The sequence below is a fragment of the Lissotriton helveticus genome, chromosome 1_1 (genome assembly GCF_964261635.1).
Source record: "Lissotriton helveticus chromosome 1_1, aLisHel1.1, whole genome shotgun sequence".
Lineage (NCBI taxonomy): Eukaryota > Metazoa > Chordata > Amphibia > Caudata > Salamandridae > Lissotriton > Lissotriton helveticus.
Genome location: NC_136057.1, coordinates 1,288,307,220 through 1,288,321,560, shown reverse-complemented (window position 1 = coordinate 1,288,321,560; position 14,341 = coordinate 1,288,307,220). Strand labels below are relative to the sequence as shown.

Here is a 14,341-nt window from a genome sequence, read left to right as displayed (position 1 = left end):
AGAATAAAGACAGCCACAAATAGTATCCTACATGGGACAAGCTTTCACCCCAAACCATTAATTGACAGCAACCTTTATGGGGAATTTATGCGGATGAAACGGAATTGCTCTAAACCTAATGATGCAGAAGAGAACATTAAAGAAACCATGGAAAGACTCAAGTCTAGGGGGTAAAGAGAGATAACATTGAACAAAAGCAAGAAAAGAATTGACAAAAAACCTAGAGAGAAGACATTAATTCCTAAAAAGACAGAGCAAAAGGAAGAACAACAAGCACCAAGATTTATAACAACCTACAGCAAAGATAGTGGGAAGATCATGAGCAAGATAAAAAAATATTGGCACCTCATTGCAAAAGACATAGACATAGGGCAACTCTTAGAATCGAAACTTGTAGTTACATATAGAAAAACAAAGTTCCTCAAAGACGTGTTGGTCAAAGGCCAGTTAAAAAAACAACAGGAAACGAATTGGCTAACGGAACAACAGAACAGCTTCACGAAATGTAACTCATGTAAAGCATGCAAAATCGGAAAAAATATGCGAACCATCATGGAGCCTAATGGGAATACAATAATGTTGAATCAAAGAATAACCTGCACAACGCAATATGTAATTTACATTATTGAGTGTAACTGCGGATCCAAATACTTTGGCAGCACAATTTGCTCATTAAAGAAATGCATATTGGAGCATATCCGAGCAGTGAAAGACAGGGATGTGACTTATGCAACTGCCAAACACATGCTGTGATGTCAAAAAGGAGACTGGAGAGCAATGAGCTACTATGGCATCCACGCCATACATCAGATGAACGTGGAGGGAATAGAATGAAAAAGCTCCGCCAATTAGAATCTCGCTACATCATCAGGCTCAGGACAAAGATCCCGAGGGGGATGAACAATGATGAAGAACTTTTTATATATCTAGAATTGGAAACCAACAAAGGATCCTCCCAAAGAAACAGGAACAGCGATGAAACAATAATACTGACTCAGCCATTGCTCTTGGACTGGATACTACATCAAAACCGAGAAACATAGCCAATACAGTTGTACTATACAACATACAACAGCAAGCAGCAATACACTGAGATGGGTGTAAGTTGACAGCATGAGACTGCTTGCATCTTAAATACTTGCTGCGTGACAGTAAATGTACTATACATACAGACAATAGTGAGTGGGAACAATTAGGTAGAGTTCTCAAAGGCACATAATTGCACTTTAATAATTTTTTTATTATTTTTGTTATGTCGCATGATACTATATCATGGTACAATGCAAATAAGGTGAATCCTCCACTATGAAACTCTTAACAGTAGTATGTCCTTTTTTGTATATAATGTAAATATAAGTTGTCATACACTACAGATTCCATAATGCCACATTAAGGCCATACGGGTATCTATGGTATTAGAAGAAGGACTCACTAGCCGTGAGAGGGCTGAAACTTGTTGGTTGAGTGTTGCTGCATAAAATTATCCAGACTTGACTCCAGAGTGCGGCGTCATTTGATATATATATATATATATATATATATATATATATATATATATATATATATATATATATATATATATTTATCAAACTAAATGTGCAAAACACTAGGCACTCACTGGGTATATTCTCCATTCTTTTTTAATAGTAGCACTCGTACGCGTTTCGGCTATAATTCCTTTCTCAATGATAGCGCTAAAAAAAGAAACAATTTCAAAATTAACATGTGCTCTTACTGGCAATTCACATCACAGCGTCATAGAAGGACTAGGCCATTTTGATGTCCATGTGTGTCATTTATATCCTAAATGTTCATGTCCACTATATCTTGGACATATCTCATGTCCAGACAATGAGAAAATCAATGGACGATGGAAAAGAACGAAAATAATCACAAAAGGTGGATTGTGGTAATATCCGCTGTGAGTGTTTGTGTGGTCGCTTGCGATGCAGGGCACAGAACGAAATTCGTTTTATTAATGTAATTGTTTACTTACCTGCAATCATCCAGATTCCGGTGTTTATCACCGCCCCACCCTGCCCCTCCCCTGTCCCGCCTGCCTGCCCCACCGCAACTCCCTCCACGGGCCGCGGCTGCTTTGCAGCATGATTTAAGAGCCACAAATGGGAGAACTACCTCTGATCCAAAGGGAGATTTTACCTTTAATAGACCGCGCCATGCAAGCAGAATCAACTACTCTTTGGTCACCCTCACACTTTGGCCCCTAGTCGATGATATGGCAGTGGTCAAAAGAACTGATAGCGACCATAATGCCCTTGCCCTTACCTTCATCAAGCAGGGCTCTCATGAACCTGACATTATGGGTAGTCCTGATCTGGGTGTCCTCTATTACGAATAACCTGAGATCAATCAGATGGGACTGGATGGAGGAACATCTGGAGGAACAAGAGTGAGGAACATCTGGGGGCCCTTGACTTAGTCACAGGTAAAGTCCGCCTGGAACTAGAGAAGCTAGCCAAATACCCTAATAATGATGTTGTGAAGATTCGGGGATCCTGCCACAAGCTGTTCTACAATGAGATTAGGGACATGATAAGCCAACCACGTAGAGTTAAAAAAATGGTGGGAAACTGTACACTTTTGAGGTCGGATTTCCAGGGCGCTAGGTATAACCATGATTGCAGGAATGCGAAGAGGGCTCTTGTGGGTGCAGTGAAACTAAAAGCAGAGCCAAGTAGAGTCAGGTAATGAAGACTGCCAAGAAGAAGAGGGAGGGTTCCTTGTGGTCCTGCCTACAGAGGGCACTGACAGACAGAGACTCCAAGACCTTTTGGAGCAAAGCAGTGTACTGGCTCATGGGTAACAAGTCAGCCCTGGAATTTACAGTTCAGCCTGATGGTTGGTTTGCACACTACCGTTCCCTTTATGAATTAGGTACCAAGGTAATTGAGGAAACTAGCAAGACTTTGGGGGAGGTCCCCGATGGAGTGGGTAATGCTCTGTTTTTTTCTATAGAGGAAACACAAGCATCAATTTGTTAGTGTGCCCCAGCCCGCGCCCTGGGCCCTGATAACATTTTTAACGATCTGTATAGAGAGGACATAATTCTTTGGGGTTCCTATATAAATTTGCTTACTGATTCAATTATGTCTGGTGCTGCCATTGCCCATTCATGGAAGATAGCAGAAATAGTGCCCATCTACAAAAGGAGGATAGAGCCAGGCCAGCTAGCGATAGGCCTATAAGCCTTATAGACTCTCTCCATAAATTGTTTTGCAAATAGATTATGGGAGGATTCAGGATTAGATCCTAGAGGCCCGAATTCTGAGTGATTACCAAGCGGGCTTCTGTGCAAGATTAGTACTCTAGATCAGGCTTTTCACCTCCTCTAGATTTATTGGAAGGAAGTAGCTGTCAGGGTAGGGAAGCTTTAAGTGGCCTTTGTCGATCTACGGTCTGCATTTGACCTAGTCTCCCGAGATAGCCTTTGGAGAGTTTTAAAAGCGATGCGCTTGATGGGAAATCTTTTAGATGTTTTAATTAGATTACACTCATCTAACACAGCGCAGGTCAAGTGGGGGGAGAACAATCAAATCACGGAAACTTTCCCAGTCCAACATGGAGTGAGACAGGCATGTGTGCTAGCTCCCACACTTCTTACTCTTTTTATTAACTGGGTGGTTTACTCTTTAGATAGAGATGGGTGTAATGCTCCTACAATCGGCGTAAGAAGAACTCCTGCTCTTGTTTTCTCTGTTGACACCCTTCTAATTTCTAAATCCCCGCTGGGTCTACAACAACTTTTGAACGACTTTACAAGGCTTTGTGATGAGTGGGGCTTGGTGTTAAATGAGGCCAAAACTAAATATATGATTTTTACCAGAGGAACGGCCAAACCTCTTACAAGACCAGTGTTTGTTGGTAGCAGTAAATTGGAGCAAGTTGATGTTTTTTATTACTCATATTGAGAAAGTGAAATTGCTACTAATTCAACAGACTGCTCACATTAGTAATATTCACAGGAAAACGTTGTCCAGGCAAGGAGCCCCAGCTCTGTAAATCTACAACATCAAGGTTCCAGGGTGAGCACATTATGGAGTAGAACTCTGGGGCACGGGCAATACAAATTGTCTAACATCGAAAATCGCTTCCTTAGATCTTTGGTAGACCTCCCCTCTAGTACCCCTTTGACTCCCCTTTTTTTTCGGATCTTGCCCATAGAAAGCTGGCCCATAAGCTGAATTATAAATTACTCATGTTTTGGTATAGGCCGTGGTCCGTGGAAGAGCTCACATCCTATAGAGAGGTTCTTCTGAAAGTCCCCCAGGTAACCTTGATCCCCTGGTTCAGTTCTCTATGGTATTTACTGGGGAGGCTTCGGATGGAGGCGCTCTGGTCCAACACGGAAAGTCTGGCCCTCATTCTGAGGGCGAGGCTCAAAGTGATGTTCTGGGAATCAACTGAAAAGGACTTGGCAAAATCTGAGGGTAGTTTGACTCATGAATTCCCTAATCTCAAATGTGTCTCTCGCTTCGAGGATACCATCGATTAAATTGTTCCCCCTTTTGCACGTAAACTATTTTGGCAGTTCCGCTTCAAGACTTTACCCACAAAATTGTTCTGTATTAAGTGGTGGTGTAATGCTTTTATTGATGATCTTTGTCCCTTGTGTAAAGCTTGTCGAGAATCCATTGTGCACCTACTTTTCTTCTGTCCATACTATACATCCCTGCAGAAAAAAATGATAATTCCTTTATGCAGACTGGTTGGCCCTGGCCATTACCTTGAGGTGCTGAGAATCTTGTGCACTGATACACATAGAGTAATGGTGTATGACCTTGCCAGATTCTGGTATGCACTGTGGATTAAGCGTTCCAAATGTATTATATGAAGCACTGCAATTTCTATCTGTTTTTATTTTTTCTGCTTTTAAATCTTTTTGTGGCATTGTGTCTTTTAAATTAAAAACATGAAATTATGTTTTATATACTCTGTATCTTACTCTACTTGTGCTGTGTACTTTTTATGATCTTTGTGATCGAAATAAAGTTATATGATGATGATGATACACTGTCTTAAGAATTTTGCAGATTGGATGAGGCTGTATTGTTTGAAGCTTAATGGTAGTATGACAGAATTGTTGGGTCTGTATAATCAACCCCTGCTATGGGACCCTCATTGATGCCCCGAGGAATTAGGCAATTTCCACACCCTTAAGCAGGCGATTAAGGACCTGGGTTTTTGGCTGAATTAAAAATTAAGTATGGAACAGCATATTAAGGTTGCTGCCTTCTGTTTTGGATGGCTAAGATGCCTGAGAAAGATACTGTAACGCTTACCCTCCGAATCCCCAAAAATCATCATGCAGGCGTCGGTAACTTCCAGGCTGAATTATGGCAACATGCTCTAAATGATGGTTACAAACGATTGAGTACGGCGTTTGCAAACCATTCAAAATGCGGCAGGACATTTGCTTTGCCATATTTCTTGCTGGGCCTCAGTTACACAGTATCTTAATCATTTGCATTGGTGTCCAATAACAAAACTCATTAAATGTAATGTTTTATGCTATGTTTATAAAGAGCTGCACCAAGCTGGGCCAGCATGCCTTCGCTCTCTGATCTGCCCCTATATTCCTAAGCGGACACTTTATCCTAGTGAACTGAATCTTGCCTCCATTCCTAAAGTCAGATTAACTAGACAGGGTGGAAAGTCCTTCAGGTTTTTAGGACCTAAGCTATGGAACTCTCTTCCCCTCCATCTTCGCCTCTGAAACTCCTATGAAACATTCAGGAAGATGCTTAAGACCTGGCTTTTCTATCTTTTCGGCCTTGGTGTCTCCTCCCCGTCAGCACTGGTAAACCCCGCTGAGGTAGCCATGGCTCTATTAATGAATAATAATAATAATAATGTCTTGTAAATTAAGTAAGTGCCTCAGCCTTGCAAGCAGAGCCTGTTGAGCATTATGATGAAGTATGTCAGTTCAGTTGCCCAGGCCCAGATAGAATCAAAGGTTCCAGGAAATGCTGTGACAAGCATTGTCTGGTATCACAGGATGGCAGTGACTCAATACTAGTGCACACTCACTAAATAGCAGAAAACTCCTTCTTAACTTTCATGGCGTGCTAAGGTTAAGCTTTAGGGCTCATTTTTGGAGGGCAATGCAGGTTTGTAAACAAAGTTATGGTTGATACATGAATTATATATAACAAAAATAATGCCAATTAGTGTTATATCTTCATAGAAAATGTTTTTTATTTTTTTTATTTACAATAAGGGACACTAGTACAGTGAACCATTTGATGGCCAACAAAGCAATAATATTACAACCTAGTGCAGGGTCCATCTGCACATCTATCCGCTCCCAGTTTAGCAGCACTGTGCTACCCTAAATTGGAAAACACCTGCAGTATTCACGCCCCCCTTCAGCAGATTTACACTGTGTCAGGTTGGCATGCATTTGGGGGTTTGGAAATTGGTTCTACTTGTTCAGCTCAGTATAGCTTTAATTGTTTAGGTCAGCTGTGCATGATCTTTATCACTAAAGGCATGTGTGGTGAGGCAGGGGGAAGTTATACTGAATTATTTGGGGTACTTGCAGGCTTTGCTTCGGATGAGGTTTAATGCAACTTGCGATAGTTGGATCTTTCCAATGTGCTGGTGGTGGTGGTGTTAGGGGAGGGGCCAGCTAACCACAAGCACTTAAGTACAAAGGTCAAGAGAATCCTCATCAGTTCCCAACAAATCTACCACCCAAACAGCAGCAGAAGCAACCCTCTGGTTAGGGCTCCATGTCCTTATTTGAGTGTGCAATTCTATTTAGAAAGGAAGGCACATGGGTTTTCAGCCGCCGGGGGTCACTGTCTGTGTTGCAACCTTTGCAATGGCTCTCTTTTGGTGGCCTCAGATGGTGAGATCACTTCAGACATCAGAAAAAGAAATGCAGTGTCTGGCCCCACAGACATCTTGAACTCTCTGTGGTTGCAGCCTCAATGGGTATAAAGTGCACAAGAGATTCTCCCACAGGGACAACATAAAGACAATGGCAGAGGAAGCAATCTTTGTGGCTTTCATTTTGAACTTAAGTAGGTTGAGCAGTGGCACTCTGGACCTGACAGTAGTCCCTCAGGGTGCAGAGATCCTTCGAGCAAGCACATGGTAAGTACACTTTAATATTATGGATGTTTGGGGAGGATCTCTACACTCTTTGCAGTCTCTTTCTCCTCATGACAAAGTAATGGTCAGCTTCTCTCAAACTCAAAGCTTAACTCTGGCTCTCAATGAGGGCACCAATGTGGTGTGTTGCCCCTGGTTTAACCCTTGGTCTGTCAAAGTGCAAAGAATTCCACCAAGGTCAAGTGTGAATTGATATGCTGGTCACAGTAGCTTCTATCTCAATGTTGCAGTAGTTGTTGTCTACCTAACTAGCCACTCAGGTGCTGAGCTATACTTGAACTAGCTTCAACTAAGTTCCTATATTTCCACAGTCTAGTAAGTTGGGTTGTAGTTCACCCTACTAACGAAGGGGTACACTTTGTATGTACCATTTCTCAAACAGTTTCTACAACAGCGCTGGGGAACAACAATATAAAAACATGTGGAATACCTGTCAACAGATTCATGGCACAAGTATCTAAGATCAGGAAAAGATAGCATGACGATCACAATGATGAATTCAGGAAGTTGGTGGCACAGAGGTTTTGCACTTTGGACACCAGCAGTGGTTAGGACCATTTGGAGAAGATCTCGTTTCCAGCCAGTGATGGGCCATTTCTCTACTAGAAAAATTATGTCAAGGTTGTAACCACTGATCCAGTCACAGGTGATGGGGCTGTGGAGTATGCCTGGAGGGGACTGAACAGGAGGCGTGTAAGGTGTTTGAGGAGATGGCAGCAATGTGAGCTGGGAGAAAAAATTGATTAGAAGAGATGTGGTAAGGAAAACGTGATAGAAAGACATAGGATGTGGAGTGCAAAATTGTCTTGGCTATCAATGAAGGTGGTGTCATGAAGGTTGTTGAGGATCCACTTACATTCTAGTACTTATTAGTTGGGTAGTCTGTGATCTTGTGGGCGAGGTCCATGATGAAATGGCTGGAGAGAGGTGTAGGTGCATGTAGATCAGTAAAACAAATCAAGGGTACTGAGTGGTGTAGAGTAGAATGTCAGGGAGACATTGGCTGTAATGCAAACTGCTTGTCTGCTTGTGAACAGATGAAAATCCAGTGGAGATGGACAATGTCCTGAAAGAATATGCATTACGTGCCATCACACCACTCTGGCAGTGGCATGTGTATGACAGTCAGGGAATCTCCCAGGAGTCTTTAAATGGGATGTCAATGCCTTGAGGATTGATTGATATGCTTGAATATTTCAACTCACTCATTCTAGCCACTGGGGACCTTCCCAGTCCCAGATGAACCATTCTTGGGGGCACTGCCTGTCTGATTGTAATGCTAAGATGGCTACCTCCTTAAAAGTTCAATAGGAAGCTTCTGCCATGACAGAATATTGACTACAGAATTATTGTACTATGAGAAGGTTATTAAAAAAAGTTGTCAACAACCAAACTATTGTCGACGTAAGTATATGCCCTAAATACAGTTTTTCTATTCATAACATGACATCTATATAACTTGAATACAAGCTTTTCGTCAAGTTACATATACGCTAACTTAGAAATAGTAAACCTAAACTGATGTATACTTTCCTTGTTGACATTTTGATTATTGTTATTTTTGCCATTCTAGTGGCACAATATTTAAAACTTGTCATTCTGGCATCATGCCAAGAGCACACCCAAATCTCACTACTACATTTGCTGGTATTGTCATTGGGAGTTATAGTACTTTGGTGACATGTATAAGTTGCAACATTACAATGTGTTTCCTGCCATGCCCCACAGTGGGCTACACATGCATAGTAATGTACAAGCTTTTACTCCAGTTGCACTCTAAAAGAGACAATTGTAAATATGTTCAACAGTGTCTAAACCCTAGAATACAGTAAGGTGAATTGGATAAAATGTGAATGCATTGCTTCAATACAATTCAAGACCCCTTCCATATAAATCATACTCTTTATACATTATATAGTCTTTAAGAACTGGAGGTAGTGGTAGCTTCTCCATTAAAATAGGTCTCTGGAGCCTCCTAAGGCCTATGAGTCTGCGTATCTTCAGCCGGCACAAATGCTGCAATGTCCGGGGGTTCTCTAAAGAAAAACAATGAGATACAATATCATACACGTGGTGACACCAAGTAAAACTGAAACAGGACAAGGGGTTCAAATTTGCATGGGTCATGAGACGAGATTAAGGAATTTAAAACAATACTTCAAAGGCATGCATATGTGAAATAGTTTCCCTGTTATATATCTGTTATATATCTGTGTTTTCTTACTTTCTCACACTCACTTTTTATCTCACTCACATTGTGGACCTCTACGACACATGTATGGACAGGTTCAATAATTTGACAAAGCACACGCTCGGACACAAAGTCAGGCTTATAATTCTTAGGCGAGCCATAAGTGGCATGTGCTGCACCGCCCCTTTGTGTCCATGGGTGGGAGCGGCATGGGCAAAAGTGATGCACAAATTATTGTTTATATCTCTCTATGCACTTTACCACGCCCACCTATGTAAGACAATGTGGACCCATGGATGTGAGGCAAAAATTCTTCTTAGCTGGCAGAGAGTCCGACCAACATGAGAATTCTGAGAACAGAAGGGTCATTATTTACAAAGAGGCATAGAATGACACAATTACAACTGGGGCATTTTTAGCATTCCACAGTATGAAAACACTTGTTTTTTAGGAGACTTTACTTCACAATGGTTACTCTATCAAGTAGCTCTCTGTGAGAGCTCATCATATAGTTTACTTGTATATGACTGGTCAAATGAGCTTTTTTCCCCTCAAAACTCATTGTAGACTGGTCGCATACCTGAACCTTAGATTAGCACTGTGGATCAGTTTTTTGTTTATGCATAAAACTATTACCACTATCCAACCCAAGTGCAACAAAGACTCCATCCCCATGCTGTGTTGCTGAAGTGCAAGAGTCCACTATATGCTGTGAGCAGCAGTAAGGCACCTCTGTGATCTTTGTCAAGTGGAAGACATTCTTATGATGGATCGAGGTTTCGTGGAAAAAAATGTGCTCGGATGCAATCCACTTATTTAACTTACTAACAAGTTAATAATAATGTTTTGTGGAAATTAATACACATTTACATGAACACTTTTGGGTTAGCGAAGCTTGCATATGTGTGTACTAACACAGATAACAATGAAGACGGACTAATACCGCTTTAAATGGGAAAAACTGTTGTGCGCATGCGTCAACTACATCTACGTAGTATGACAAGGTAACGCTTGGAGGGAAATTCTAGTGCACGGGCAAAAACTATTCACATGGCGGCTTGAAGATTCGCATGCATGGCACCTGCTTACTTGAAGTTAGAGCAAGCTATTTTACTAAAGCTAATGCGGGAAAAGTATTAACGGGTAAAGGGAAATAGAGTAGGGGTGGGTGGTATACTGTGCGACCATTTTATTTGTGAAATTAATATTTGTCTTTCTGACTTCATTACTCGTGCGTATTTGGGCCTCTCTTGCATAACTGAATGAGCTGAATAATGCAAAGTCTGCGCATGCCCACTGAGGGAAGTCATGAAGGTCAATGACACAGCAGTTGAAAGAGAGTAAGGATCAGGTGCTACTGCCTGGGAACGGATGGTGCAAAGTTCAGCAATGAGATGTTCTATTCATTGTAGTGTCATTAATGTTTCAAAATGGATACATGTAGTGGATGGCAATAAAATGTATGAATAAAAATTAAGGGGAGGGGTTTGCGAACAATGGTTTAACTGAATTTAATGACATGTAAGCATGGTGTGATAGAGCTTTCCCCTTGCCTGACCAATCATATTTCGTATTTTTACGATATTGAAACGTTAATGGGTGGAACATGCAGAACGAAAGGTATAATTAAGATAGTTTTAATTAGTTAGACAGACACAGATGCTGTGAGTCGTGGATGAGGAATTGCTGAGATTGACGGAGATGCAGTTGCTGGGAGAGATGCTGTGAGATGCTGAGCCGAATTCAGAACCTGAAGCAGAACCTTCGATTCTAATTTAATTGGGTTAGATCAGAAGATTTGTGGAAGAATCTCGAGGAGGAAGAGAGTCTCAGATAGGGGTGTGGCGCAATCGTCGATATTCTAGAGAGGTCATCTGTCCTGCCTTGAATCCTGTCCTGGAGTCTTTGTCTCCTGACCTATCTCAGGGGACCCTTACCAGCCCTTTGGCCAGGGGATTGGTCTTTCACACCATCCTTGATAACTATATTTTTCCTGTTATTTGTTGATGTTCTTTTCTCTCTGTCCTCTCCCTTTCTGAGCATTGATTATAGTACGAGTCCGAAGTATTTGCGTGGTGTTTATGAATTGAACTTTTTCTCCTATGAATGACGGTGACTGCACTGTATTTTGGGATGGTTCACAGCTGCACAAGGCTGTGGTGCCACAGGGTGATATTGAATGTCTTTCTGAAATGGGCAGAAAACTCTGGTCATTACGAGAGCCCCCTAAAATGAGCGGAAAGGGTGCCCTACTACAGTTAGTTGTTTGCGTGCCATCTGAATTGAGAAGAAATTGTGTCGGGTGGTCTCTGGTGCCAGTGGCAAGACTGCACTACCTCCGAATATTACTAGAAGAACCTCTAAAGTTAGCAAAGGAGGTTCAGTATCACAATTCATATAATACCATATAATTTCAGCAGAAGCGTGTAATTTGTATTATTCCCTATACTTACAACTTAATGGACTAAATCAAGGCACCTAAAAGCACTTTTAAATACGCATGCAGAACTCATTCAAGTTATTTGAAATCACTTTTAAATAAGCAGCATTTCACCAAAAAGTCACTGTGTGAAATGGGAAACTTCTCACACTGTGGTCAGTCTTTGTGTGTCATTTAACATGAAAATCATCACAGCTAGGTGATGCAAATCATTATTGGTAAATGTACAATAGTCCCCTGAAGAAAGAGTATAATATTTCAAGAATGAATTACTGAAACAAGAGTCACCTAACAGAAAGTGCCGTTTTGATCAGCATCACCCCTTTTGTTTTTTAATGCAACTATTATTTTATTGAAACTTCACTGCTGCTTGATAAACGTGACTTGGAAAATAGCCCTGTCAATAGGTTAACACCATTTACTTAATCCATGTGGGCTTTAATAAATAAAAGCGTTCAAAAGCTTTTTTAAATCAATAACTTTGCCAAAATGTGATCATTGTTGCACTGTGGTCAATCTTTCCTTGTATATATGCAAATCACTTTTTAATTAAAGCCTATGAGGCTATATTTCAATTTTGGTGGCATATGAGTCTACTTTTGGAAGGGTATTTATGGAAATGAATGTATGAGAGGGGTTGTATGTTGTTTGACTCCGTAGGTGAATGTCATCTTATTGTATGTAACTGACTCCAGAAGTGAATGTTATTTTATCGTTAGCGATTATTTTGATCTCACTCAAAAGTGAAGTACAATTTTTCTACTATATGCAAATCACTACAGATAGGTTTTTGATTTGTACTTCGTATTTGAAATTTTTGAAGTTCACTTACATCCGAGGGAGAGGGTCTCTTGGCACTGGTTGAGAGACTTAAATAGAAGGTGAAACAACAAGATTTGGAGAATAACCAAGTTTTACAAGCTTATTTAGGTCTCGCGCCTAGCGTTGCAGTGCGCAGCACTCCTCGCGCTGCACGAGAACTCTTGTACAGGATTCTGAAAGCTGACCACCCGCTGCCATTGGCTTGAGCGTGTTTTTTTACAGAAATAAGGCACGCGATTGGGCAAAGGCGGGTGCATGTCCTGCCTTTGCTCTGCCCATTCCCGTCCTATGCCTAGGATGCGCATCAGCGCGCGGCACAGATGACAGGCTCCCTCGCCCCCCTGCTCCTATGTGGTGCGCGCGCACCACTGGTTTCGATTCCCGCGTTCTGCTCCTCTGTGGTGCGCGCGCACCACAGGTTTCTATTCCGTGCTTGTTTTTGTTTGTCTGACACAGCACTGGCTGTCCCTAAGCAGTATAGCATTATAACGAGTGATTGCCGGGCTGGCGGAGTGGTGGAATTTCCATTATATTTAAATCAGTGTTTTCTTGTTGAGTTTCTGATCGCTCGGCATTAATACAATAAAAATTGGATTTCACAAGTGACTGCACAATATATATATTGCGTAAAACAATCCGTTTTTAACTTGAAATCTCTGGTTATTCTCGTGCTTTAGTGTCTCAGCACTGTGTGATGATGAGGGGAACAGTACACTGACTTCGTTGTCGGACTCTCAGGCCGTCTATCTGGCTCTAAAATTTCACCCCGCCCGGGAAGGGCTCAACCAGCGACCTCCCACAGCCCCGGGCACTTGTCGAACTTTCGATGGCTCGGCCTGCGCTGACAGGCATCCAAAATAAATGACATTGAGCGAGCAGCACCTAGAAAGAGATTGCGAGGTGCAGGGCGCTTGCCAAACAATGAGTAAAACAAGTGGAGTCCGACATAAGTGCACTTTTGATAACGGGCTCCATCGCCCCTGGAGGACAGGTGGGCACTGTGCAGCCCTGACACCCCCTCCTCTCGCATGCCTCCAGAGTCTGGCATTACATCACCAGCGGACCATTGGTCCCTGCAGCTTCACTCATTCCTCTGTGGACAGCGAGCCCTGCACTGACCTCCCCCTGGAGGCAGAGAGAGGGCGCACGTTTTTTCACCATCACAAGACGGGGGTCAATAAACACGTAGACCCCTCTCTCTCCTCAGTGCACAGAGAATCCTGCACTGACCAGTGACTCTAACACCCTGTCAGAGTGCAAAGGCGCCCTGGCTCGAGCCCTATGGGGACACCCCAGAAACTTCATCACATATCAGAATCTTTTTTTTTTTTAAATGAAACCCAAACCTCATGGACATCACTGAGCCTGAATTCCCTGCTGAGGTGCCCAACGTGAGAGCCCCGGAGTGACTGCATGTAGAACCGGAGCCAAGGCCTAACTAGTTTTGTAAGCAGCCAGCTTGTACATTAATATGGGAGTTTGTTTACCTTGCAAATAGAGGGGTCAGAGCTGGAATCAGAAACAAGCATTTGCAATGCAATCGGTGTTGCGTTTACGAGATTTTGAGCTATTGGCATTGTAAATGGCAATGCTTTTTATTTGTGTTTAAAAAATCTGCAATAATAAAAGGCATTGCATTTATAATGCCAATAGCTCAAAATCTCGCAAGTGCGAGACCTAATGCATTGCAAATGCTTGTCTAAAAGAGAGATGACAAATCATATTTTGGAGATTTTTAGCCAGGGTGCTCT

General features: G+C 42.0%; 1 protein-coding gene across 1 annotated transcript in view; it reads right to left on the bottom strand.

Moving 5' to 3' along the window:
- Window positions 1-7,684: 7,684 nt before the first annotated feature.
- ASB15 (ankyrin repeat and SOCS box containing 15) overlaps window positions 7,685-14,341 on the bottom strand; it is a 105,934-nt gene continuing 99,277 nt past the window's right edge. The window contains exon 9 of the mRNA XM_078680902.1: window positions 7,685-9,173. Coding sequence (XP_078537028.1) covers window positions 9,001-9,173 — 173 coding nt within the window. The 3' untranslated portion in view covers window positions 7,685-9,000. The remainder of the gene's footprint in view (window positions 9,174-14,341) is intronic.